This window comes from Pseudorca crassidens, chromosome 10, assembly GCF_039906515.1.
Source record: "Pseudorca crassidens isolate mPseCra1 chromosome 10, mPseCra1.hap1, whole genome shotgun sequence".
NCBI lineage: Eukaryota > Metazoa > Chordata > Mammalia > Artiodactyla > Delphinidae > Pseudorca > Pseudorca crassidens.
In genome coordinates, this window is record NC_090305.1 from 103,917,899 (window position 1) to 103,945,894 (window position 27,996).

The 27,996-nt window shown below is 55.3% G+C and overlaps 1 protein-coding gene across 2 annotated transcripts in view; it reads right to left on the reverse strand.

The window, feature by feature from the left end:
- The window catches only part of SLC6A6 (solute carrier family 6 member 6), a 79,951-nt gene that overhangs the window by 20,504 nt on the left and 31,451 nt on the right, over positions 1–27,996 (reverse strand). For both annotated transcript variants that reach the window (XM_067755594.1, XM_067755593.1), the window contains 5 exons: positions 20,487–20,729; positions 18,420–18,554; positions 17,105–17,339; positions 7,532–7,664; positions 846–980 (listed from right to left, as the gene is read on the reverse strand). In XM_067755594.1, the coding sequence (XP_067611695.1) occupies positions 846–980; positions 7,532–7,664; positions 17,105–17,339; positions 18,420–18,554; positions 20,487–20,715 (867 nt within the window). In that variant the 5' untranslated portion in view covers positions 20,716–20,729. The remainder of the gene's footprint in view (positions 1–845; positions 981–7,531; positions 7,665–17,104; positions 17,340–18,419; positions 18,555–20,486; positions 20,730–27,996) is intronic.

A 27,996-nucleotide genomic window follows, 5' to 3' on the forward strand; every position in this document is an offset into this window, starting at 1 on the left:
TCTGTAAAATGGGCTCCACTGCCCTGCCCCACAGCGCTATTTTGCAGGTTCAAAGAGTTAAGATCTAGCCCAGTGTCAGACACATGGTAAGCCTGTAAGTCAAGGCTGCTACCATTATTGTACTTGTTATTGTCTGGGGCCCCCGAGTTGGAAGGGGGAGGAATTCCTGAATGGATTATGCAGGCAAAGCTGTTCTCCAGAACCTTCATCAAGTGGCTCCTGACGGCCAGGAGAGCTGCCTCCCCAGCTGTCCTCTGACGATGGCCAAGCCCTTCCCAACTACCTCCTGCCCAGGGCGAGAGGACAGTGGGGAAGAGACCCGAAGCATCACAGGCCCTTGGAGGCAACCTAAAGGCTGAGGACCCTGGGGACAGAAGGTCCCCAGAACCCCAGATGGGCCAATAAACTCTTCAACTGCCTGCGGTCATGTGGCTGAGTGCCTGGAGGTGGACGTTTAGTATTTGCCCCCCCGGCCCGACCTTCTAAGTGGTTACCAACTCCGAATTCCATCCTCAGACAAGGAAGCCCAACTCTCCCACCCCCACGATGCAGCCCTCAAGGCCGCTGTGGCAGAGGAGAACAGCTCATAGCGACTTCTCTCCCTTACCTGGCACAATACCTAAAGAAACTTTATAATGGGCCTGCCTCCAGAGTCCTCGATGTGAAAAGATACACACAGCCGGAATGGCCCACGAGCACCGTGAACAGCCCGCCACAGCCCAGTGGAAAAGCACCAGGGCTGACGGCCCGGCTAGATCTGTGTGCCCAGAACCACAGACACTGCTTCAGCTTCCTTTCCCCACACCGGCCCCGGGTAGGAGGGGGGCCAGGCTGCCCTGCAGTACCTGTGGGTCCTCCAGGCGGCTGATGTCGGGGTACAGATAGAACTTGATGCCTGCACCTGCACCGGGCAGCGTCAGTCCCCGGACCAGCAGCACGAGGAGCATAGCGAACGGGAAAGTGGCGGTGAAGTAGACGACCTGCAAGGGACGAGAGCGATGAGGGGGCCTGCTGCTATTAAATTCGAACATCCTCTCCGAGGCAGGCACTCTGGAGCGGAGCTTGATACTTCCCTTGCTGGGTGACTCTGGGCATGCTGCCTACCTTCTCTGGGCCTCACGTGCCTCACCTGTAACCTGGGTATAATACAAGTACCTACCTCATAGATGTACTGAGATTCAATGAAAAAAAAATCTATAAATATTTACTAGGCCCGGGAAATACAGGGAACCAATCCCTGCCCTCATGGAACCGACATTCTAGCAGGTGAAGAAGGAAAATGCACAATACGACAGTAAACTATTAAGTGTGTATGCCCAGTGGTTGGCCCACAGGACGTAGCACAGATCAGCTAACATTACAACCATTAGTATGACTCATGGTTCAGAACCAGGTAAGTGTAGGTTCAAATCCCCGCTGTCCCCTCACATGCTGTGTGAACTTGGGCATGATGCTTAACCTCTCTGGGCCTGTGGCCTCACGTGTAAAACGGAGGTAAGAGTAATAGAAGGCCCTCATTAAGGGATTAGGCAAGGATTCAATGGAACGAGGCTCACAACGTGGTCAAAACAGTGCATGGCACCTAGGTGGCCGCTTAGGTGCTTGAGCAAGAAATGGGGCCTGTCGTTGGCCATGTGATTGTGCAGGAAGCTAACAGGAACTTCTGGAGAGGGGAAACAAGGATGGGGAAGGCCTCCACTTCCTTGGGGGTGCAGGAGGCCACAGCCTTCCCTGGGTCACGCAGCACGTCCCAGGCAGGCCTAGGTCAATCGAGGTGGGGACCAGAGATGACCCGGGCCAGGCCTTTCCATCTCCAAGGGCCCCGCCCTACTTTCTCTACTCCTCTTGTCCCGAAAGCACCAGCCTTCATACCTCCTGTAGCCTCAGTTCGTGGATGGATTTTCCCAACTTCTTCTTCAACACAAGAAGTTCCCAGGCAGGGTTTACACCTGAGAGGAGCTCGAAGATGCCTGGCTGAATGGACAGTGAAATCCTGCTATTTCAGCAGGGCACCGGCTGAGCCAGGCCTCCCCAGCACCAGCCCACTTCATGCTCACCACACCCCCAAATCGGTACGTTGGCTAACCTGCTGCTGGAGAAGGAACTGAGACTGGGCAGGGCTCCCAGACTTCTCCAAGCCACCACTGTGCTCAAGGCCTGCACCCAGCAGGCAGAGGGTCAGCCCCGAGCCAAGGCATGAGGCATCTTACTGCACGGTGCAGGACATGCAAAAGTCCGTGGTGACCAGTGGAAATGCTAAGACTAGCTCACAGAGCCCCTGACCCCCTCTAAGGGCCTTGAGGCCAGGGGCCCAGGGAGGGACCACTGCATGGCCAATGCACCCATTTTACAGGTGAGGAAACTGAGACCGAGAACAGGATGAAAGGCCCGTGGCGTTGGGGGAGGGGGCAGTGCCAGAACACTGCCAGGCACTTCTGGACTCAGGCAGGTAACAGACACCGACGGGGGGGTGATAGAGCCCTGAACCTCGCCTAGCTGCCATAATGGAGCCCAGTTCTCAGACAGCTGCCATCCCTTTGAGTAGAAACAACTAGCAGGGGGCTTTGGAAAAAGGAAAGAAGGAAGCTTTCAGGGCCTGTCGGGCTCAGCTGCCTTCAGTCAATATCACCAGCCAGCATTTATTGAGTGCTTACTGTGTACCTAGTGCTAATCCAAGTGCAGTGACTTCTACACTCACCTGGTCCTGCCCTAACCCCATCTTGAAAGCAAGGAAACTGAGGCCCAGAGAGTTCATTCAATCCTCCCAAAGACCAGAGGGAAGCTGGACTCCCCAAGGGCTCTACGGCTCAGGTCAGAATTCAGGCTCAGTGACAAGCTTGCTGTGAGACCTTGGGCAAGTTACTGCCCCTCTCTGGGCTCCATTTCCCCACCTGCCAAGTTGGGGGGCTCAAACCAGCTGGGCTCTAAGGTTTCCTCCAGCTCTGCCAGCGGGAGGGGTGGAGTGGCTGAGAGGGTCAGCTGGGGTTGCACAGACTGGGGTCCGTATGCACCTCTGCACCCTCCCAGCGGGTGGCTTCCCCACTCACCCTAGCAGCAGGTCCTCCTGAGGATCCCAGGCTGAAAGGGCCACCCTCCTTCCGCCTCTGCCACACCCTCCCTGGACGCCCCTCTCCCCCGGGCCTCAGTTTCCCCAGCCACCTTACTGTCTTCTCCCGAGGCAGAGAGCCCTCCATTTCCCAGGGACCGGAAGGCAGACGTGGAGGGTGGAGGCAGGTCAGGAAGCCACGGAAGGGGTGAGAGAAGAAAGAAGACCAGCCCGCAGGCCGTTCCTCCCTTCCTGCCGACAGGCCCACGGCCCCTAGCTCAGGGCCCGGAGAACAATGGCTGCTGACAGCGGCGGGGCGGAGGGCAGCTGCTTCAAAGCCTGAGGGCCCCCTGGGCTGGGCGGGTGTGCGGGCTGTGGCCAGAGGGCTTTGTGTCAGGGACACAGGACACCTCCCGGGGTGGGGGTGGCTTCCCTCATTTCCACGTATTTAATTCATTTCACAAGCACTTATATAGCGCTTGCTGTGTGCCGGGCGCTATGCCAGAGCTTTATGCGTGTTAACTCACAACTGGAAGAAGTAGGACTATTATCACCTGCATTTTCTAGATGAGGACACGGAGGCCCAGTGAGGTCACGTCAGCTGCTCGGGGGCCCAGGGCCAGTAGGTGGCAGAGGTGGGATGTGGTCCAGGCCAGCTGGCTTGTGTGTGTGTGTGTGTGTGTCCGCTGTCTTCCCCAAACCCAGAACACAACAGCCCACCTGGTTATGCCACCCAGCCGCCTCTTTGGAAAGACACCCTTATTTTGCAGAATTTGTTGCTGAGGACAAGCCCCTGGGAGCCATTCTCTCAACTTCTCCGTGACTCTCCAGGGATGCTCGTGGGAGATGCTGGTGCCAGCCACCACCAATGGGCCTCTGGGGGGGGCCCAGCAGGCCTTGCCACGGGATGTGGTACTTCTCCACTCTTGCTGGCAAACCTCCGTGGCTCCTCTGAGCCCTCGACCCAAAAGCCCTGTGGCCCAACTGCCCTGGAAACTTACAAGGACAACGTTTCCTCATTCCTTAGGGACGGTCGGGAGAGGGTGGCTGGCCAGGCAGGGGGGAGATGGGCTTGTTTCCTGCTGCCCTGAGCTTCCTTTGAGAAGAAGGCCTGGGCAGCGTGGGTCACTCAGTCCAGAGACCTGAGGCCGAGGGTCTGGAACCAGCGCCTGGGCAGGTCCTGAGGGTCCTCACAGCACTCCTGTTGGGGGGTGGGTACCGCTACTCATTTCACACAAGGGGAAACCGAGACTCAGAGGGGGAAAAGGACTGGCCTCCAGTCATGTAGGCTATAGGGGCAGAGCTGAAACCCCAAACCAGGTCTGGCTCTGCCGGCCGCCCCTGCCTGTTTCTAAGCACTGGACAGAAGAGCTGCCGTGGAGGCTGGTGATGGAGAGGCCAGCGCCTGTGCTCATGTCTGGGACCAAACTGCCATTTGGGTCCACAGAGCTGCACTTCCTGTGTGAGGATCTGGGCCTCTGTGTCACCTCCCTGGACCTTACGTGCTGGGACTCGCATCGGACACGACCGTCAGGCCAGCACAGGGCTGAGGGCGGAGAGCAGGCGACGGGCACTGAGGCTAGGAGCTGGGCTGCCCGAGTTCAAATCCCACCTGTGTGGCCACGACAACCTGTGTGGCCTTGGGCAAGTTCATTAACCTCTCTGCACCTCTGTTTCCGCATCTGTAAAATGGCCGTAAGAGCCACACATACCTCAGGCATCAGGAGATTAAATGAACTAGTAAGTAATAATCAGCACTGAGAACAGTGCCTGGCACACACGTGCCACAGAGCATCTGCCGCCATTATCTCCATTTCTTGAATGAATGAAGCAGCAGCAAATTCGGGGCCAAGTGTCAGACCCTCAGAAGGCTGAATATTACAAAAAAGGGAACTGAGACCCAGAGAGGCGAAGTGATTGAACTCAGGTCCTGAGCCTCCCAGGACCCGGTGCTCCCTCCTTCCACCCCCTGCCACACCAGGGTCAGCCCCTGGAGCGAGGCCCTGGCCAGGATGAGGCCGTCCTGCTGCCCGTGGGCCCAGCCCCCATGGCGGCTGCGAGCCTGGTCTGTGGCCAGGGCTGGAAGTCCCGGCTGGCGATGGGCGGATAGGCAGGCGGAGGGGCTTGAGGAAGTCCACTGAGCCTCACTGTGTTTGTCTTGGCTTCTCCCGGCTGGCCCAGGCCCTGCTATTGTTCTGGGAACCACACCCGCCCCTGGGGGCCTGGAGCCTCGTCTCTGGGGGCGGGCAGGGGGACCTCTAGCAAGTCACGTCCCTCAGCCCGCCCCCGATGCAGCCCTACACCCGCTTTGACTCTACTCTCCGGCCCCAGCAAGTGTCTCAAGCACTGCTCACCGTTCCTAGGGGACATCAGCTCCTCCATCAGACTGGGGGCTCCCCGAGGGTCTGGTCATTCACACCTCCGGGCCTCTGCACGGCTCACCCTCACTTCCTTCAGATCCTTGCCTCGAAGTGCCCTTCTCGGAGAGCCTTGTCTGGCCAACCCCCTTGAAACTGCACCTGACACTCCTGTTTTCCTCCATAGCTCTTGTGGCCAACTGACTCCTGTATGGTTTACACCTTCCCCTTGTTGCAACCAACAAGTCTGTCAGTTCCTGGACAGTAGGGATTTTTGTCTGTTCTGTGCACCCCGGGCCCCATGCCCACGGCAGCGCCCGGCAGATGGCAGAGGCTCTAAGCACACGTGCGTAAGTGTGTCCGCAGTACTGCTCGGGACCAGGGTCCACAGAGCTTCCTGATGGGCTCGCCTCCACGTGGGGAGCGGGGACTGGCGCCTACTGCACAGTCTGTGCCGAGCACTGTGCCGGGTGCTGACACAGCTTGCTTTAACCCTCACCCATCTCTGGATGAGGAAACTGAAGCTCAGAGGGAGGGGCGACCTTGGACAAGTCATTAAGGAATCCCAGCCCAGTTCCCTCACTGTTTAAAGAGAGGTGGTAAGGAAACCGCTCGCACACAAGACGGTGGAGGACATGGAACAAGACTGGAGGACGTGCGTCCCAAGGAGCGGCGGGAATACGCCACGTCCCCTCTTCCTGCCTCTCGGGGTGGGTGATGTCAGCGGGGGTGTGCCCGTGCAGATTTCTGAAGCCTGGCCCGCTTCCTTTCCAGATTGGGTTTTAGGGTCGCACGCAGGTGGCTCTATTCAGAGAAACTGGCGGAGGGCGTGGGCGCGCAGGCCTCCATGCTCATTCTGCCTCCACCACCAGGGACCCACCTCTTACCCGGCGTGTCCCAGAGTACTGTTGGGGTCTCTTCAGATCCATGACTTTGCCTAAGGGCCTCTTTGTCTGGGGTGAATGTGTACAGCAAAGGCCCCTTCTCCAAATGACTTCACCCACTGCCCATCGATGTCCCTCAAATGCCACCTTAACTTACTCTTTTGACCTTTGAGGGCTTTTTGATCTTAAAGAGATTTTCCCCCTATAGAGATGCAAATGACGGGGGTCGGGGCATGACAGACGGGGGGCACGTAGGGCAGATCAGCCAACACCTTTGCTGTGGCTTAGTTAGTGCCCTGGGTTCACACCTGTGATCCCAACAGAACCCTCTGCACGGATTTCTGTCATCAGAAAAACTATGGTGTCATATCAGCCAGTGTCTTGGTTATCAGGTAATTGCTGTGCTCTGCTAACAGGTAACATTTTTGTTACAGGCTAACATTTTCTTATTGACAATATACCGCTACACCTAAAACCTGAATTATAAGGTAACATTTTAATTATCAGCTACCACCTTTGCTAATAGCTAACATCTTGGTCATCATGTAATATATTAAACAGCAGCAGATACTTCAGTTACAACTAACACTTTGGTTATGAGCGAACGACTTAATCATCAGTGAAAGCTTTCCTTAATAACTAACATCTTAGCTACCAGCTGAAATGCAAATCGTAAGATAATTCAGTTAATCTGATTTAGCAGCAAAAATCCCAGTTGGTGCTTCTCAAACCTCAGTGTGCATTTGGATTATCTGGGGAAAGTGTTCAAAGGCAGCTTCTGATTCTGTTGGCCTGGGGTCAGCCCACAGGTCTGCATTTCTAACGAGCCCCCAGGGGATGTTGAGGCTACAAGGGTGCATGGGGTCCTAGAGAAGCTGGTAATTAACAATGCAGTTACCAGCTACCTTATCAGTGGCATCTCCAAGGTTTGCTACCTGCTAACATTCAAGCTGCTGCCCACTCCCTGATGGGGAACCAGGGGTGTGTGGGAGCCTGTGCAGGCTCAGGAGAGCTGACAGCTCAGTTGCAGGAACTTTTTTAGCTGGTCGTTGAACCATCAATAACTTGTAATTGGACCTGGTGGGGATATTTACATCATGAGGTGGGCAGATGCCACACACCAGGGCTCTGTACTTGCTGGGAGGACTGGTTGATCAGGACCAGTTTCGAGCAGGAAGGCCTGGGGGCGCAGGAGATGGGGGCCGGTCTCCATGAGGCAGGGGAGGGACAGGAGCACAACTCACTTTGCCCGTGGACTTGACGCCCTTCCAGATGCAGAAGAAACAGACCAGCCAGACGAGGAGAAGGCAGAGAGCAAGGTCCCACTTCAGAGCGCCCAGTTCGTCAATTCCAGAAGACAAGCTCAGCACATTGCGCCTTCAAGCAAACAGAGCCACAAGTCAGACGGGGCCCGGTCAGGGGCCGAGAGAGCTGATGCCTGGATTCCAACAGGCTGGGGCTCAAATCCTGCCTCCGAGCTGTGGAATCCCATTGGTCTAGGGAAATAGTTAACACCTGTGTCACAGAGTCGTGGGAGAGGCCAACGAGGGTATAGCTTTGGACTCCTGAGTCAGGCGAACCTGGGTTCTACCCAGCCAGGCCTCGGGCAAGTTAAGTTAAACCCCTAAGCCTCAGTTTCCTCATCTGTGAATCGAGTGCTGATTCATGTGTGATTGATTCTCGCAGACCCTTCCTCAGTGCCCACTGTGGGCCAAACACTGGGTTCCCACGGGGCTCCACCATGCAACCACTGACTTGGGGCTAGTTATCCAACTGCCCGACCTCAGTCTCCTCATCTCTAAAATGGGAACAACTACCCTCCCCCAACATTCTCTGTCCTGTCCCTCTTTTACTGTACTCGCCCCTGTTTCTTACCTGGATCTCTCACTAAAAGGTAAGCCTCAAGGGGGCAGAGTGTTTGTTCTATCTGTGGCTGTAGGCCACTCACACACCTTTTTACAGGGTTAGGAGAAAGCTCACTCGAAGTATCAGATACTGGCCTGGGATGCAGCCAGCAGTCGGTAAACCTCAGCGGTTGTTACTGTCGTGGCGCAGAGACCCCAGTGCAGCTCCAGACACCTACCTAAGTAGTGCCGTTTCCTCCCCTGCTCCCTGCCAGGGTTGTGAAGGGCTCAGAAGGAGGTGAGTGGACGGTCTGAAGGATAAGCAGCACGAGGCAGCCACCAACCCCGACCAGCATCACATGGCAGAGCCTGGCTCTTCGGAGTCCAAGAAATTTGCTGACCAAGGCAGACACACGCAACACCTACTCAGACACACCCCCGAGGGGCAGGAGCCTTCTGAAGCTGGGGTGGGATGACGCAGGACGCTGGCAGCCGAGAGACCACGAGACCTAATGCCCAGAAAGTGTCCCCACGGTCCCAGAGCTCCGACTGCTGTGGCAGTGACCAAGGGCAGCCACGCCGAGCACAGGGACATCGGTCCACAAGGGCCACTGCCACCGTCACAGGAGTCACAGGAGATGGGGGCTCGTGCTCCCTGGGGAGAAGCTGGGTTCCCTCTAACGAGTCAGCTCCCGGTTCGAGGGCCACAGTCTCAGGGACGAGAGGCAGGAGGGGCGTGCGACCTCGCCCTCAGTTTCCTCTTTTGTAAAACACGAATACTAGCTCCTGCCCCCAGACCATCCCCAGCTCTCAGTTAGTCTGTGGGATGACCCCCACGGTCAGGGCTCGGAAGGCCCACTGGCCCAGGACACTTTCTCATTGCTTTTTCCTTTTTTCCCAAAGAAGCTTCAACACAAGGACCTTGAATAAATCCAAGATTCCCACCTCAACTGGCATTCAAGTGAGGCCTTTCTTCTGGTCACACCGACATCAAGGGGCTCCATCAACGAGCTTTTCTAATTTACCTCATCTGGTCCAAGGATTAGAAGTCACTTGCCCCATTTTACAGATGGGGAAAACTGAGGTTTGGAGAACCAATCATCCACGGACACACAGCCACCAGGTGGCAGAACTGCCACCCTACACCCGGGCTGTCTTGATTCCCAACGCCAGTGTTCTCTGGACTCCACTACCTTGCCCCTCTGGTTAAGAGAGAAAACAGAGGCTAAACTTTGAAAAGAATCTCTCCAGGCCTTGCTTCAACAGGGGTCACTGGAGCCTCAGGGCAGGGGGCATCCTCACAAGGCAGGCTGTGGGCCAACCGTGTCCCGGCTGGGGCCCTGCCAAGCACGTGGGTTTGGCGGCTACAGCAGCTTTAGAACAAAAAGCCCTTCCCTGTGCAGCCTCCAGAGCTCGGCGCCTTCAATGAAAGCCCAGGGCCTGCTGGGCAGCAGCCAAGGACTCCTTGTGAATGGGCTGCGTCGGGTAGGCACCGCTCCACCGCCAGGCACACCATCCCCGTGCTTCCAGGGAGGCTTCCCATGATGCTCCGGACGACCAGCGTCCTTCTGTCTCCCAGGCCGCCCTCTCACACTGGACGTCGCCCTCAGGTGAGAGTCTGTCTTGCCTACCAGACTCTAGACACACCACGGCAGGCACACAGCAGGGGCTCAGCCAATGCCGAGGGGGTGCCCAGTCACAAGACGGCCTTTCCTTTTCTCCTTTAGGGCAAGTTGGCCAAGAGCTTGAAGCCCCAGAGCCCCAATTCTGACCACACCCAGCCCGCGCCAGGTCACTGGTGCCCTTCTGCGTTCTCCCACCACCGTGCTGGGCAAACCTGTGGTGCCCACTATGGACGGGAGGCTGCCACACGGCCTTGCTCTGGGCAGCTGACCAGCCACGGAGGCCACAAGAGGGAAACTGAGTCACGCACTTGCTTCTCCACTGCTGGTGGCAGTCCCCTTTGCGGTGCCCTCCTGCGACAGTTTAAGGCACGTTTTCTGTGACCCAGGGGTTCTATCCTAAGACTCTCCTACAGTTACATCTGCAGGTGTGGCCAACGACAGGGTCCACCCCCAGCGATTCATCTCCACTCTGTCGGAGGGAGCAAATGACTGGAAACCATCCAGATGGCCATGGGTCGGGGCCCAGCAGGCACTGAGCAGGCTCCTGGCGAAATGTTGCGCAGCCCTTAAGACCTCGGGACTCTCCCTGTGTGCTGATAAGGGGTGACGTCCCAGGGGCGAGATAAGTGAACAGAGAACAGTGCTGAGGCTGCCTCACTGTGCGGAAGGCGGGCACACGTGCTCAGATTCGCAGACTCTGGCGGACACACAAGACAATGGTGCAGTCGCTGCCCCGGGGGATGCAGGGGCGGGGGTGGTGCGGGGACTCACTTGGCAGTGAATATGTTTTTTAAACTATTTGAATGTTTTCAACGTGCTCATATCACCTTTATAAAAATTACTTTAAATTCTTAAAAATGCTTGCATGGGGCCATGCAGACATTCTAGGAATGGAGTGAACTTGTCTCATCAAACAGCAGTTGTCGTAACAGAGCCCGCTGTAGGCTCGGGGCCAAAGTAACCGACATCCTTTCCAAAGTCATCTCAGGGATAGCCGAGGAGGCCGGAGACTGTGTGAGTCCATCTGAACCCTTTCTTGAAGGGACCCAGTTTGAAGGACCCTTCCCTGTCGGGCCCGCACAGGCTCAGCCACGAGGCACAGACCAGGATCTGTTGACCCTTCTCCCTCTGGTGCATGGGAGTGCTCAGTACTCTGTAGAGTACTGTGCCCCAGAGGGACTGCCATGGTGCACTGCCCCTCACCAATGCCTCCTAACCTCGCCTGGAGGCTGCACAAGTTACCCCAAATCTGGCCACATCGCCCCAACATTGCCACCACCCCTGTCCAGGCCCCATTGCTCCCCAGGGCTGTTTCAGCAGCCTCCTCACTGGTCTTCCTGCCCCCACTCTCACCCCCAGTCTGTTCTGATTAAGACAGAATCTGGCAATACCCAAGTCAGGTGACACCCCACTTCTGCTCCACAACCCCCATGGCTCCCACCTACCTGCCCCATTCCTTTTTGCCTCCCTGAATAAGGTGACCAAATACTCTATCATTCAGACCCAGACATCTTAAAGAGCGAGGGTGGTGCCTATTAATAAGAGGCTGGGACCATAGGCATAAATGGGACCTGTCCAGGACAAGCTCCGTGTGTAGCGGTCCCATTTCAATGCTCATCCTCGTGGCCCCTTCCCCTCCTCCTTTAGCCACACTGGCTTCTGGAATGTTTCCTGAACAGGTCCAGCACGCTCCTGCCTCAGGACCTTTGAACTGGCTGTTCCCTTGGCCACTCATTACATGACATGCCACCCCACCACCTTCAGGTCTCTGTTCAAATGCCACTTCACCAGGGCAGCCTTTCCTGGCCACCCACTGTAAAAAGCATCCCTGGTCACTCTCCTTCCCCAGCCCTGGCTTTATTTTACATCACTTATCATCGCTTGTATATTACAATTTTACTGGTATCATCTGTTTAATGTCTGTCTGTCCTACTAGAATGTCATCTCCATGGAGGCAGGACCTGTGTCTCTCTTGACCACTGCTGGATTCAGAACAGTGCCTGGCACACAGTGAATGCTCAATAGACATTAGTTGAGTAAATTAATTATACCCATTTGGTTGATGGGGAAACTGAGGCTCAGAGAGGTGCAGTAATTCATCTGAAATTACCCAGATTAAAAAAAAAAAAAAATCAACCCTAGGCCTGGTTCCTTTTTCTGATCCCACCCTGGGGAGCAGCCACCCATGCACTGGGTACCATGCTTCCCTTCGACAGGGGCCCCAGCATCCCAGGCTTCCCTGCATCTCTCATACAGAGAGGAGGAGACCTAGAGGTGAGCTGCATTCTTGTCCAAGAATAGTAATGATTCATTCCAGGGTGGGATCCAAAAAAGAATCGCCTGGACGTCTGTTTTGAGTCGGCCGCCCCGCTGCCGTCCAGCCGGCACTCAGAGATGTAAATACGTCCTCCGAGTGGGCCAAATCGTTTCCTTTTGACTGCCGGCCAGCCATTTATTGGCGATGGCTCTTCCCTGGAGACTGGCGGAGGCAACAATTATAAAAGAGCCCATCCGCCCCAAGCATGGGGCCGCACAGGGCTCTCTCCGCCGTCTCTCCCTTCCGATAGCTGCAGGGGAAGATTGGCTGAGCAGGGCTTGTTTGCAAATATGACTCATTTCTTTGATTCTAATAAAGTCTAATGATATGTGCTGAGCTCCCAGGGGGCTCTGGAGGAACCGGGGAGGAAGGCATGGCTCCAGGATGATGGAGGGCATTTAGCCAGATCTGGCCCCACCCGTCTTCCAGGGCTGGGGGCGAAGCAGGACCCTCGGGACTGAGGTGACCTCAGAGCAGGGGCGAGCAAGGATGAGGCTGACTGGGGGCAGAAGCTCTGCTTCCCCCTCACAGAGCGATTCAGAGTTAAATTATAAAGCCAGTGTGAAATGACTGTCTCAGGGGCCCAGGTGGCTTTCAAGGGAGAAGGGCATCTCACCAGCTCCCGCTGATAGTGCTTTAGTGCTGCAGACGGGGTAGGCGTGGGGACCCAGGCCAAGAGAAGACCCCACGCGCAACCTGACAGTGGGGTCACACACACATGGCACAATGTTACCTGTGACCGTGGACTTGCCCTGGACTTACGGCCGGTGGGGACACAGACCCTGGAGGTGGCGTCCAGTACTGGAGACCAGGGCTGAGCTCTCTGCTATGTGTAGCTGCCTGTGTAACCTTGGGTAAGTCACTTAACCATTCTGGTCCTCAGCGTTCCACCTAATAAGCCACGCCCAGAGGCTCCATCGTCAGCATACCGCTTGTTCTAGCTCTTTAACACTGAGCCAGGCTGTGAGGTGTTAGGACCACGCTACCTCTGAGCTCTGGAGAGGTGGTGACTGCACGGAGGCCAAGCAGCAGGGACCCCGGGCCAGAGTCACTGTCCCTGCTCTGGGAGACAGGAGCATGGCCCGTGGCTCTCCAGCAGCTCCTCTTGTAAAACCAGAGCGGGCAGAGGGGCTGGTAGGGATGGTCGACCAGGGCCTTTCCTGTCCAGAGCCAGGAGGAAGGCTTAGCTCTGTGGTGTCTTGTTATCTGGAACCCCAGGTAGCTCCCGAGCACTGTCAGGCCTCTTTTGCCGAAAGAAGGGCCAGCTCAGGGGCCCGCGTGTCTGGTGCAGATGAGAGAGGTGAAGCCAGTGATGGCCGGGGCTGGGCTTTGGCTCGAGGGGCCCGGAGACCAGCCTGGAGAGGATGCTTACTGCTCAGCAGCCCAGTGGGTACCGGCCAGCGACACCTCAGTCAATTCCCAGCAATTCTCCCTCAGTGGAGATCCCACAGTTAGTCACTGCTGGGCTGGTGGCTATTTTCAGGGGAAATCATATAAGCTAAGTGTCACCTTAAAGGGAACCCACATACTGAGGGCTGAGCCCTCTGAGGCTCTGTATACAGTAGGCACTTAATATATGTCCCAGCCTCTCTCTCACCAGTGTGTTCCTTGAGTAAGTCTAGAAAACACAAATTCAATCCCATGACTCCCCTTCCCTCCTCCTTAGCTTCCGTGGCTCCCCCTCGTAGAGAACAAAGCCCAAATTTATCTGCCTAACATCCAAGGCCTCCATCCTTCTCCCTGGCCCCATGTGTCCTATCCTCCGGCCAAACCAATGACTCACTGCTACTCATGTGTTTTACGAACGCTGAGCCTCAGCATGGCTGTTCCTTCTGTCCAGGATGTCTTTCCCTCTCTCTTTTCCAGCCTAGTGACCTCCTACTCATCCCCCAAAGCCCAGCGCACATGGCCCCTCCGTTTGCAGATTGGGAAATGAGGCCAGAAGGGTAGTGACTTGTTGCTCCAAGCTACACAGCCAGGTGGATGCAAACATGGAATGAATAAGAATCAGCACTCAGTGAGCACTTACTCAGTGCTGAAACACTCACTTAATCCTCCCTGGCTGGGCAAGATGATGATCATGGAAAAAGCCACGAGAGGGTTCTAAGCCGAGAAATGACGTGTTTGGATTCACAGCTGACTGCAGAGATGCAAAGGTAAGGTGGAGAGAGCAATAAGAGGCCATGCTGGGTCCGGGAGAGGGATGAGGGGGTCCTGTGGGGGAAGGGCGGCAGTGCAAGTGGGGAGGGGGGCTAGGCTCTGGATATGCTTTAAACGGAGAGCCAAGAGGACCGGCGAATTGGATGTGGGGTTTGAGGCAGAAAGGAGTTTGGGATGATTCTTAGATATGTTCCCTACTTAAAGGGCCTCTGCAAAGATGGGACGAAATGACAGGGGCAAGTCCCTGGGACGATGCTCACGGGAGTCAGTTATTCCACACGAGTTCTCGTTCCCTCCCCCTCTTTCATGCCCAAGAGAAGGGAAGGCCCTTGAAGGCAGGTGGCCTCAGCCTCTCCACTCTCACGGGTGGCAGGAAGGTCCTCTCCTCTCCTCTGTGGACCCCAGTCCTCCCTAGGCTTCTAAAGAGGGAAGGTTATGCGTGAATGTTCAGGTGGGCTCACAGAACCCTGCCGGGGCCCAGGGGAGGGTGCGAAGGCTAGAGCGGGAGGGGCGGCCAGGCGGGCGGCCGACATTCTCTGGACTGGGCGAGTCTATGTGGACCATGTGAGGATTGGGAAGGTGACTGCAGGACCAGGATGTTTCCAAAGATAAATCCTGTCCATGTCTTCTGGCTCAGGAAAGGGAGCTCGGGCACTCAGAACGGGGGTTCTGGAAGGCAGGAGGCCTAGAACCCCCCAGGAGGGCCCAGGCTGGGGGACAGGCAGGAGAGGAGGCACAGGTATGGACCTCCCGGCTCACGTGAGCTCCTTCCCAAGAGCCCTCGGGCCTGAGATACAGGGCACAGCCCCTTTGTAATAGCGGGACCATACGGGCACCTGAGAATGGGCCATTCTTAGTCCCTCTGAAGTTGAGTTTCAAATGTCCCCAGGGGGCAGTTTTATCCACAATGAGGACACTAAATTAGGAGTAATGGCCCACATTTATCAAGCAGGCTCTCAGGGCTGGCCATACATGAACTTGTTCCATTAGGGCGGCCCTACAACCCTAGGAGGGCAGGGTTATGATCTCCCCAAGTATAGCTGAGGACCCTGAGGCCCAGAGAGGAAAAGGCACCTGCCTGAGTTAGAAATGGCAGAACAAGGGTTTCAACCCAGGTAGCCAAACCATGCCTGAGGCAACGAGGCCCCGGTGGGCACCTGAGTAGCCGGGCGAGTGCCAGGGCCCTAGGTGGTCAGGCTGTGCCAGGCACGGCAAAGAACGGACAGGGCTGTGGTCTCGGGCCCCATTCAAGTGAGAAGAATGAAGTACCTGCATTTCTTTGTCTATAAACTCAGCTGTCCAGAGGGTGGGGAGCAAGGGGGGGGATGTGTCTGTAATGGTTTTTGTCTGCAAGAGGGAAATATGTCCATGGAAAAGAGCCCCAGTTCCAGGAGCCCGGGTACTCGTGAGCACATACTGAAGGCCCGCGTGTCAGGAGACGGACGTGGACCACCTGGGTGAGGCCGACTGGACCTTTCTGGCCTAAGATTCCCCAGCCCTGGTCCTAACGCTTGGCTGGGACCAGCCAGCAGTGAACTCCCTCTTCTGTGGGCCTGCTCCTGGGCCAGGTTCTAAGAGGGGGAGAGACACCTTGAAGCAGCAAATCCACACACAAAAGAGAGGGAGTCTCATCTTGCGATCATGAGGGGCCGCCCCCTTCCTTAACACCGTCCCCTGCCCCTGGCTCTCAACCCCACGCAAGGCCTCACCTGTTATTTCCAGGATCGAAGGGACTACTGAGCAGTCAATTTAATAGCTCATGGAGGGCAGGAAAAGCAATGCACTAATACATTTTTGATTCATCTCCAAGCACTGTGTTAGAAGGACTTCCCGGTATGTCAGCTAAGAGCTACCCAAACTTCAGGCCTCCACGTCCTGCCTTTCTGATGTTTGGTCTATGCGTATACTTCAGCAGTTACTGACTCTATTGTGGAAAACTGCAAAAGTGCCCATAATTCTCCATTCCTCTCATAAAGAGACAGAGCCTATTGCCCCACCTCTTGAGTCTGAGTCTTGTGGTTGTTTTTGGCCAAGGAGACATTAACAAAAATGGTGCAAACAGAGGCTTGAAAAGTGCTCCTGCACTGGGACTTCCCCATCTGTTGTTTTTGGAATGCTGAGCCACCTAGGAACAAGCCCAGGCTAGCCTGCAGGGTAATGAGACCATAGGGACCAGTTGCCTGTGGCACCCCAGCCAATAGCCAGCCAACTTCCAGAAGAGCTACCCTGGTGCCCTACAGCTGACCTACTAGCGAGGAAACCCAGCAAAGACCAGAACTGCCCAGCCAAGCTCAGCCCAAACTGCCAAACAGCAGAGCCGTGAGCCAAGTAAAATAAATGGCTGCTTGAATGTGGGGATGGGTGTTACCCGGCAAATGCTAACTGAACATATTTTTCACGCTAGCTACTCACCTCTTGACTTGAGTAACTACTTCAGCTTCATATATGCATTTTTCTCTGTGCAAAAACAGGTTTGATGTGCTAACTATATTTTTTCTAAAATACATTAAGAAAACTATATCATTTTCAGACAACATAAGAACATATACCTGCCTTTGGGAAACAATCCTCACAGAGATCCCATGGGTGTAGGAACGATTCATTCCCCTCATTTGACAGTTAAAGAAACTGAGGCTCAGAAAGGGGCAGTGACTTGCTGGAGGTCAAACAGCCAGTAAAATGGCAGAACTGAGGTTCGAGTCCAGGCCTGTCTGAGACCAAAGGCATGGATTTATCTCCAGATCTGTACCCCTCCTTCCGCCCACCCCGCCCCAAGAGAGTGGCTCCCACATCCCTGGGGAGAAGACGAGGGAGTGGGCTGTCCACTGCCTCCTCCCCTGCCCCCTCCGTCCTCCGCGAGGCCAGCCTTACTCCCAGAACTCGGTGACGGGGGAGGTGAAGTTGGTGGTGCTGAGGGAGATCCACAGGCTCTTGTTCCTGCGCAAGGTGTCTTCCAAGCACTGGGGCGTGTTCCAGCTGTGGTTGCAGTTTGCCCAGGGGAGCTCCGACTGGAAGGACTGGAACAGGTAGTACATGGCCCAGGCCAGGATGATGATGTAGTATATGTTCAGGAGGGACACAATCACAATGGAGGCATAGCCGATGCCTGCAAGTGTGATAAGCGAGACGAGCATCAGAGGGAGGCCAGACCCACCACAGCCACACCCTCAACCAGAAAACCCTGGAACCTGCAGGCCTGGGGCCAGAAGGGGCCCTTCAACAGGGACCAGCAAATATCTGTAGGATGAATGGATGACTGGATGGATGGATAGGTAAAGGAATGGGTGCTTAGATAAATCAGATAGTTGGATGAATCGAAGGATGTATGAAAGAGGGATAGATGGATGGATAGATGGATGGATGGACGGATGGACGGTTAGATGGATGCATAGATGAATGGATGGATGTTGGAATGATGGATATTCACTTGGTTGGATGGATGTATGGATGGTGGTTGAAGGGAAGGTTAGGTAGGTGAACGGACGGATGAACGAGTGGATGGGTAGATGGAGGATGGTTGGATGGATAGATGGATTGCCTAACTATTGACTAGTTTAATGAAAGAAAGGTTTAATGGATAGATGGATGGGTAGATTTACACGGATGACTGAGTGAACAGACTCACACATTCTCCCACCCCTGCCAATTATAATCATGACAGTATTATCTTATGAGGGCATACTAGGAACTAGGCACAGGACTAAATGTTATAATAATAATAAAGCTACCACTGGTTTGGGGCTTACTATGTGTACAAAGCACTTTTACATGGCTATGTCGTTTTGTCTTCATAGCAATCCTTGAAGTAAGCATATTATTTCCATGTTACAGTTGTGGAAACTGAGGCACAAAGAGATTAAGTGACTTTCCCAAAGTCACGAGAATTAGCAAAACGAGGAATTGGGACTTGAAGCCAGACAGAACGGTTCCTGAAAGGCTTCTCTTCTACCCTCTGCTGCTTAGAAGCTACTGGCTCCCTTATCCTTTAACAACCCAGAGAGGCGGGAACAGCAGTGTGGAACGAGCAGCAGCATCACGTGTACAAGGTGCTGGCGTGACCTGCGTCAGGCACGGTGCCACGCGGCCTGCATGAGGCTCCATTGTACCTGGCAAACAGTAGGTGTTCAATAAAAATTTGCTGAACCGATGAACACCAGGCCCCAGGTGACCTATGTCCCACACTCACCGGCAAACAAGGGGCAGATCTTTTCCCAGCAGGTGATGCCCCCTTCAGAGGTGTACTGGCCTATGATTACCTCCAGGAAAAACACAGGCAGGCCGCCCCCAAACAGGAAAATGAAATATGGTATGAGAAATGCACCTGCAGAGAGAGAAGAGTGGGGTGAGGCTCAGGCGGCGGCTGTCACGGGGCCGAGGCTGTAGGTCTCCTTCCCAAGCCCTCCCGGCCAATGGAATCAGAGGGCATGGGTGAGGGACATGAGGGTAAAGGCCAAACTCCTGGACCTGGCTGAAACCTCTCCGGGTCCTGCCCACCTGTCCAGCCGGTATCACCCTTCCCGGGTGCCCTCTTGCCTTCTGCAAATCTACCAGGTGCTTGAAGTCCCTGAGCCTTTGTTTAAGCTGCGGTGCCTGCCCACCTGCCTGCCTTCCCCACATCCGTCCACCCGAAGAAGGAATGCTCAGCCCTTAACACCCGTGTCAAACGGGCCTCGTTGACGCCTTCAGCTAGCCTTCCCCGGCCCCCAGGGCAGGAAGCTGAGAAGAACTTGTTAGGAAGGGTGATGGGAAGCGAGAGGTGGGCCTCTCCAGCCGGGGGTGGGAGCCAGGGGACGAGGGAGGGGCAAAGAATTGGGCAAGGGTTCCTACCTGGTGTCCACTAATGGCTTCAGCGGGTCCATAAACCCTTTGAAACTGTGGGCAACTTGGGTCTATGTGTATGTACTTTGTTCTGGGGAGCGTGTAGGGTACTCATCAGAGTCCCAGAGGCACCTGAGACCTACAAAAGGTTAAGTAATCAGGCTCGAAGGCAGAATTTCCCGAAAGGTGGTTCTCCTGACGGGAGCAGCTCGCGCATGCCCGGCTCTGCCGGAGCGCCAGCCCTTGGCCATGGGCCGCCACGAGGAGCTGGGAGTGAGTTCTTACTACCAGTTCTTACTGTGTCAGCAAGAAAGTCTCCATCGTGTCTGACCAACTTGAACTTCTCCAACAGGAGAGGATTCTAGCTCAGAGCCTTCAACAGGTAAAAAAACAAAACCCAAAAAACTCAGACCAACCAACTAACCAGCTGACCAAACAGAGAATGTACACTTAAAAAACACCTTCACCTAAGTGAAGGGGTCTAAAGGGACAAACTTCCAGTTATAAGATAAATTGGTCCTGGGCGTGTCATGTATAGCATCGTGATTCCAGTAACAACATACTGGACTACGCACTTGAAAGTTGCTAAGGGACTTCCTGGCGGTCCAGTGGTTGAGACTCCATACTCCCAACGCAGGGGGCACGGGTTTGATCCCTGGTCAGGGAACTAAGATTCCGCATGCCGCACGGCGTGGCCAGAAAAAAACAAAACAAAAAATGGAAGCTGCTAAGACAGCAAAATCTTAACAGTTCTCATCACAAGAAAAAAAAAATCTGTAACTATGTGAGGTGATGGATGTTAACTAGACTTACTGTGGTGATCATTTCTCAATATAGACATAAATCATATTGTATCCCTTAAATTAAAACAGGGTTTTATGTCAATTCTATCTCAATAAAACTGGAAAAAAGTGAAAATCACAAATTTTAAAAATCTTCACTGTATTTTTTCTTCCTGGATACCACCTTTCCATTACGGCAAATGATACTGGCTTTTTACATTTAAGGTGGGAAACCAAGCTTGCTTTTGAACTACATTTGGTTTAAGTTAGAAAAGCAAAGGTTTAAAAAGTTATAAAGTAAGGAAGGAAGAGTGGGGAGGTGCAGAGCTGTGAGGGAATTTACAAAGGGGGCGTGTGAATATCTGAGGCTTGGGAGACTCCGGCCTGGCCTCATGGCACTCTTCAGAGATGGTAAACTGGAGGATCAGAGAGGGTGAGGGATCTGCTCAAGGTAACACAGTAAGACCCTGACAGAACACCACCTGATTCCTAGTCATGCTCATCTCCTGCTTCTGAGGAGTGGGCTGGGGGCTAAGCAGGCTGACCCGGGGGAGGTGAAGGTGGGAGCCTGGAAAGCCAGGCATGGGGAGGCCACCCACGCTCTGGCTCAACCCTTCTCCTCCAATGCCACTCTCTGCCCAGCCCAGGCTCACCTCCACCATTTTTGTAGCAGAGGTACGGGAAGCGCCAGACGTTGCCCAAGCCGACGAAGCCGCCAGCCACGGACAGCACAAAGTCAATCTTGCTGGCCCACTTCTCCCTCTGCGGGGGCTTCCCCTCAGCCTCATCCTCAGGCCGTGTGCCTGGGCTCTTCCCTGGGGATGGCTTCAGGATATCCTTGTGGAAGTCTTTGAGACACTGCAGCTTCTCCTTGGTGGCCATGTTCTCCTCGCTTTCTGTGGGGGACAGAACAGAGTGCAACGTGCGTCGGTAAGGGACACCCTGTTTGTCTTAACACAACCCGGCTGGCCGGCTCTGGCCTGCTGCCGCCTCGTCTGTCCACTCCTCTGACCTCCTAGGTGATTGGGGGACCTAGTGATCCGGGGACTGACAGGTGCCATTCCCAACAGAAGTAGCGGGGCCCACGCCCGGCATCCCCGAATGTCACACCGCACCCTCCACCTGCAGGGAGATAAGCATGAAGCCACCCAGCCCTGGCAGCATCTCTGCAGAATACAGCACCCTCCAGGCAGGTCTAGGGCAGCTTCCGAATAACAGCCTGCCTGCATTTTCTAGAAATGATCTCCAAATTTCAGATTTGCACAGAGAGCGACGCCTCCCATTTCACTCACAGCTCAGCACAGGACCTGGCCCACAGGAGGTGCTCGTTCCTCACTGTTTAAAGAATGGATAAACACAGACAAGTGAGGAATGGGGTTTCAGGCTGGAATGGAAACGATATTTGAAAACAGAGTTTCCATCACATACAGAAAATGGATGCTTATAAAATAGATTTGCAACTTATTAACCAGTCACATCTCTGCGGCATAAGAAATAAGGGATTTGCACTGGTCAGGATTATGGAAGAATGCGGGTTAATCCCCACGTGTCCAGCCCTCTCTCTCCATGCTCTGGCCTGCTCTGACCCCTGTATCATCCAGGGCCCTGGCCCTCTGACTACCCTGTGGGTTTCGCGAGGGGAGGCCCCAGGGGATATCAAATCTCTAAGCCCCCAGGAGCCGTTCACAGTCACCCTCAGCCCACCCCTGCTGGGACCCCATTTTGGAGGAGGTCGGCCACTGGCCAGCGCAGCGCCCCTGCTCTCTGTACTTCTTCAGGTCCCCGAGTCCTCGCCGGCCTGGCAGCTCGACCTTGAGGGCAAGAGCATCCCAAGTCCCAGCGCAGTGGGAGAGGGTGCTTTCTACCCCCACGTGGCAGAGGACCACGAGGACAGATGAGCCTTAGTTTCCCCACCTGCAGAATGAAAAGGATGATGGCAGAGGTGACCGACTCATAGCTAAGCAGCTCTGAACACAACCTGCTTGTTTTCGTGATCCAAATCAGTGGCCAACACTGAAATACCAGATTCCAGAGAAAAGGCGAGATTTCTAGGTTTTCTTACAAAATTGGAAGGTGGGCCACGTTGGGTTCACGATCCCTACAGTGACCTCCAGCTGGACCAGAGGCGGCCATCACCCCGGCTCACTGGACCTGTCCAGGGGCGTCTGAGTCCTCCCGTCACAGTGGCACTAGCTGAAAATCCCTTCCTTGCTTCCTTGTTAGCGGTCTCCTCCACAACTAGAACAGAGGCTCCGTGGCACAGGGACCTGCCTTGTCCACGGCTCGGTGCCCCGAGCTGGCGCACAGTAGGTCGTCAGGCAAGGACTGCTGGGTAGCTGGTTCCCAGAGTGTGTCTGCAAGCAGCTGGGGCCAAGTACCAGCCCCAGCTCTGCCGCTTCCCAGCCCCATGACACTGGCAGGTCCTCGGCGTGTGGCCCAGAGGCACTGGGGCAGGGCAGGGCGAGGGCTGCCGAGGGGACGCGCTGGCCTGGCCCCAGCAGTGGGCCCTCCAGGGCCGTGCTCTGAGGAGAAGAGGCACGCAGCACAACAGAACCCCCGTTCCCCCACGCCTCCTTCCTCTCCTGGCTGGGGGTGGGGGACCCCGATTGTTTCGCTATCTGGCGGTGAGCAGACCAAGAAAAGGCTTCCTGGAGCCGCCGGGCGGCTCACTGGGCCTTCCTCTGTCTCCCGGCGACGGCATCCGCAGGCCTTTCTTTGCCCGCTCCCTCGGGGCGACGCGGGGTTCTGCCGAGCGCACGGCTGCTGTAAAAATAGCCCGGGCGGCCAGCATTGTTCCAGCGCTGATCCGTGCAGCCCCCGATAGTTATCTGAGCAGCCCATTGTGGGCCGGCTGGATGGGAGCATAATTGGAGGATGTGGGACTCCACTCCCTCCTAGTGGGGATGTTTTCCAGGGAATGACCCCTGAGCCTCCTCCAAGAAGGGCCGGTGCCGCCCTTCAGGGCCCTCCTTGGATCGCGGGGCCGGAAGGCACTTCACCAGGTCAGCCAGACGGAGGGGGGAGGTGTCCGGCTTCTGCTCACATGGGCTGGGGGCACTGGCGAAAGCTACCCTGAGTCCTGGCTCTGCCCTCTGGGCCCCAGGCCCACTTGCCACTCTGGCCCTCAGAGAACCCTCTAGAAACATGAGGCAGGGAGCAGCAACAAGCTCCCTAAGACCCTTGGCTCCAGGTTCTGGTTCCATATAAGATGAGACCTCCGGCCCCCTTTTCCGCACTCAGGACCCCATCTTCCCGACGCCTGTACCTGAACCAGGATCGGGGGTGAGGCCTGTCATGTCCTGGTGTTGTAGTGGTCTCCTCACTCCTCACTGCCAAGGTGTACCTGCAGATGTGTTCCTGCATCACTGCCACCTGTCCCACCTGTGGCTGCTGCCATCACAGGCTCACCTGGCCGTTGAGAACACATAGCCTAGGGATGTCCATGGACTCGCCCAAGACTCACGCCTGGATGTGGTCTGACCCAGGTGCAGACACCCCAACTCCCTGTCAGGGGGGCTCCTTCCAAGCTCCTCTGGGGTGTCCGAGGAAGCCCCAGCAGCAAGATCCGTGGATTCCGCCTCCTGTACATTCCTGGCATCCACCCACTTCTCCATCACCATGGCAACTACCGGCTCCAGGCTTGACAGCCCTCCATGGGCATCCCCTGCAGCCTCCTCCTGGGTCTCCCTGCTGCTACTCTGCCCACCCCACCCCTACAATCTGTTCTCAAAACAGCAGCTGAAGGCAACTTACGAAGCAGACTCAGATCATAATGCCCTCCCACCGCAACCCTCCGTCACTCCCGGAAGAAAACACACGCGCCTCACCACAGCTACTGGGTCTCAGCACAGGCCCCTTCTCCTTGGGACACTGGTCCCACATTACCGCTTTAGTTCATTCAGCCCACCCCTCAGGCTCGGGCTTCCCGCATGGCTGCTCTAGGCCCCCTGGTGGCAGCCTGGCCCCTGCAGGAATCAAAGGGTGAGACCCGGCCTAGAAGCTGAGAGCCACTTCCTGGCTGAGGGACCTCAGGCAAGTTACTCCACCCTCTGGCCCTCAGTGTTCTCCTGTGTAAAGAGGGATAACTGTGGCCGCCTCATAGGGATGTTACGAGGACTGAACGAGGGGGTGCCCATGGCAAGTGCTCCTGAACTAGTATCTGCCAGTACTACTCTGTTATTGCACTAATTATTCTGGGGTCCACACTGACCATGAGGTATGGAAGGCCTCAGTCCTACTCAGGGTGAGATCAGCAAGACCCAGAGAGGCCAAGTGACACTGCTGAGGTCACGAAGCTGGGAGTGACAGCGACCATGACGTTCTGGAACCCCCAGCTCCGCCTCTGTCCCTTGGCCAGTCCAGCCCGTCCAACTCTGCAGACCCCCAAGAGACTCACTAACTCTCTCTCGCCTGTCACACAGCAACATCGCGCCCCCAGTGCAGCTAGCACTTGGGAACGAGCCCCCTCCGAGGTGTCCCAGACGCTCGCTGCCTTGCAGGCCGCCGCTGAGCGCTGTTTTCCTTGGCGCCAGGCCCAGGGCTATTTTCTAGCAACCGTGATACATTATTCCCCATTTTAAGAGCTTCCTATTTGCTTATTACAGCTACAAGTGATTAGAATCGGCTCCAATACAGAGGTTCCACGACGAAGGCTCCCTTCTTGTCCAGCTGAAACTCCTACTCTGTTCCTGGGGTGGACATCACAGCCAGGGCCTGGTTCCGGTGCCTGAAGACCAACGTGCAGATCACCGGGTTGGCTTGTGACACATACTCAGACAGAGTCAACCTAGTGCCAGAGATGCCGTGGGTTGACAAGATGTTCCTTTGCTTCCTCCCAATGTAAAACTACCAAATTTTTGAGTACTTTAATTCTGTGCTGAGCTGTCTATACACAATTTTCTATGCACTCTTCAAACACCCTCGACACTGCAGACGGGATTTTTAGGACCGTCTTACGGATGGGGGGAGTTGAGGCTCAAGCAGGGAAGAGAGTGGCCTGGCTGAGGATACACAGGTGGGAAGGAGACTAGAGGCAGAATTCCCAGCTGGTCTGCCCAACGCTGAAAGCACTGGAGAGAAGGTTAGAGAGCAGCCTCTGCAGGGTTTGCAGACGGGGACACTGAGTTCAGAGGGAAAGGACTGCAGAGGTACAGAGCCAGCAGCAGGGCAGTGCTGGGGACCCCGGGGGCCCACGCACCAGCCATCTGGGTCTTGAAATTGAGATGCTACTGAGGCCCCTCCCCCACACCTGCCACCTCAGCCCAAGGCTTTGGGGGAACCAAGCCCAGAAGCTGGGGAGCTCTCTGCCTTGCCCTCCCCTGCAGAACTTGAACTTTCTCAAGTAAACAGTTTCCCATGTGGCTCTCTCCTGTCAAGAACAATGACTCAAGTCCCCTGTTGTCATTCAGGAGTCCCTACAGGGTTTTTAAATAAGAGGGCAGGTACTTCTGTTTCCTTTTTGGAATACTTTCCCCACCCCAAAAGGGCGTAGCCCACAGCTGGGCTATAGGATCAATCTCTGGGCCTGACATCTGGGGTTTGGCAAGCGACTCCCAGAATCCCCAAACTGGGGCAGGAGGACAGCTGGACGACAGATCCATTCATTTCACAGGTAGGGAGCCTGCAGCCCGCTGGGCCTGCTATGGAAACAAGCAAGCGGCTGGACCCCTTGTCTGCCCTTTCCAGAGCAGGGTCCCTCCTCCTCTCTCCTTTCCTTGTCCCCCGTCTCCACTCCAGACCCAGTGTTCTGGGCTCACAGAGGCCACAACTAAGCTGAGTGACCTGTCCAAGCAACAACCCTCTCTGTGCCTCAGTTTCCTCACTGGTTAAAAAAATGGGGGTAAAAATAAAACTCGCCTTATAGGGATCAACTAGGATGATGCCTGTAAAATATTGAGCACAGTGCCTGGTACATACAAGTGATTAATAAATATTAGCTGTTATTGAAGAAAACATCTGATCACACTGGGATTTACTACATTATGTGGCAGGCATCGTATCCTGAGAAAGCAAGCTGCATTTGTTGGGCACTGGCTGCACGCACACTTATTCAGCACCGTGCTAAGCGCTTTGCAAGCATTTTCTCAATTAACCCTGTCCATGGGTGGCCATTACCATCTGCCTTCTGCTGACAAGGCCCAGAGTGGTGAAGTTACTTGCCCAGGGTCACAAAGCAAGCAAAAGGCCGCTGAAGCTTCGAAGGGCTCCCAGGGCTATTTCGGCCTCTCAATTCCATGTTCTCAACCACGCGGCTGTTTTGGATCACTTGCTCTAGATATGTCACAAAGTGAAATCAGGTCTGGCGCCTTTACGCCAGCTTCAAGCTACTGGGCTATGCTGAAAAATTAGGGAAGTAGGTGAAGGCAAACAGGGAAGTGAGGGGCCACGTGACGGAGACAGACAGGGCAGGGCCTGGGGACCCGTGCGGCAGTCAGCGCCCAGGGCCACAGGGGTGGGCTGAGCAGGCCGATGGAACGCACTGACTGGGGCAGGACGGATGGAGCCATGGACCCGAGGCTTCCTCTAGCAAACAGGAAGAGTCTCTCCCAAACTTCTCTGATAGCCCTGGAGGGGCTCCTTCGAGCACTGTCCCCACAGACTGCAGGTGGGGGACAGGCTCAGTAAGGAGGAGGGCCAGGATCAATTAGTAATGTCTGCCTCAGGCACGCTGCTTACATACAATCCTGGCCCTAGAGAGTATTTAACGGTTAAGCACCAAAGGGAAAAAAAAAAAAACGTGTATTAAGAGCACTATTTCACTTCCTAGGGTAGCTGACTTTGAAAAGAAAGCAGGAATTAATTTTAAAAAAGGGTTTTTTATTCTTTTTCATGAAAAGGTACACCTTTAAAAGATTTGATCATTTGATTGAATCATTTGATCATTTGATTGACCTTCAATCAGAAGGTCTGTATCCTTCTGTCTTGGTTATCTATTCCTAACTCAGGCTAACTCAAGCATGACAAGCTCAAAGGCCTCCAGGGACCTGGCAGGCAAAGAATGGAGGCCAGTGGGGAAGGGCCTGCAGAATATGCCACGGGCAGCTCTCCTCAGCTCCAGCTACTGTGGTTGCCTTTGGGATCGAGGCCACTGAGGCCAGATCCTCCAATTTCTGGAGAGGTGTTGAAATCTGAGACGTATGTGCACATACAACTTCCAATTTCTACAACGTCGTGTGGGCCACACACCCAGTTTGTCCTCTTTGGTCAGACCATTGTCTCAGTTCACCCAAGGCAGTCGCAGCAAAGGGCAGGACAGGCTCGGCTGGAGATGCTGACCAGCCCAGCCTCCAAGGTCCGATGGCTCGCCCCAGTGAGGTCATCCAGGAAGCCCGGCATTGTTTTGCCAGGAACAAAGTCGAAACAATGAGCGACAATTCTGTGGTCCTAGTGAAAGTGAGTTCTGTTTGGGGAATTGTTTTCAGCACGGCAGCTCTGGGGACAGGGTCTGTTATCTCCTGGGCTCAGCGTCTGTGGGCAAGGCCCTCCCCTCCCCCCACGAAGGCTCATGTCTACCCCCATTCTGCTGAGAGCACCCTGCCTGGCTCAGGCTCGGCCTTCAACCTACAGGAGCGTTGACTTCGCCCCAAGCCTCACGGAGCCTTCCTTTTCACAGATCAGGAAGCTGAGGCTCAAAGAAGGGGAGGGTCTGGCTCAGGTCACACAGCCACCAGGCGAGGCCAAGATTTGCACCTAGATCCTGACTCCACGTGGTTGGTGACACCCCAGGGTAAGGTGGCCTCTGTACAGGGACCTAATAGAGCAGATTGTACTTCTTGATCTATGGTTCGCAGAGGAAAAAGTGGGTGAAGGTGGGCAGGTTTTCCAAAGAACTGGCCTCTAGGACAACGCCGGGGCGGGGGGCAGGATGTGGGCCCAATGTACAGCCTTCTCCTCTCTCCGGCACCAACCCTGCAGGCGGGCTGGGGGAGGAAGGCGCGAGCAGGCTGCTCTGTGGCCGGGTGGCCCGGGGATGGGCGGGCAGCAGGTGCAGGAAGGCCGGCGCTGCCCTCGAGGGGAACGCAAGCTGGGCACACAACACACCCAAAACAGAGGTGCCCCAGGCACTGGCCCAGTAGGCCACCGAGTCAGGGGACAGGGCAGTAGGTGAAGAGTCAGAAAACTGGGTCTGGTTCCAGTTCCAGTCCTGCAGGCCAAGCACTTCCC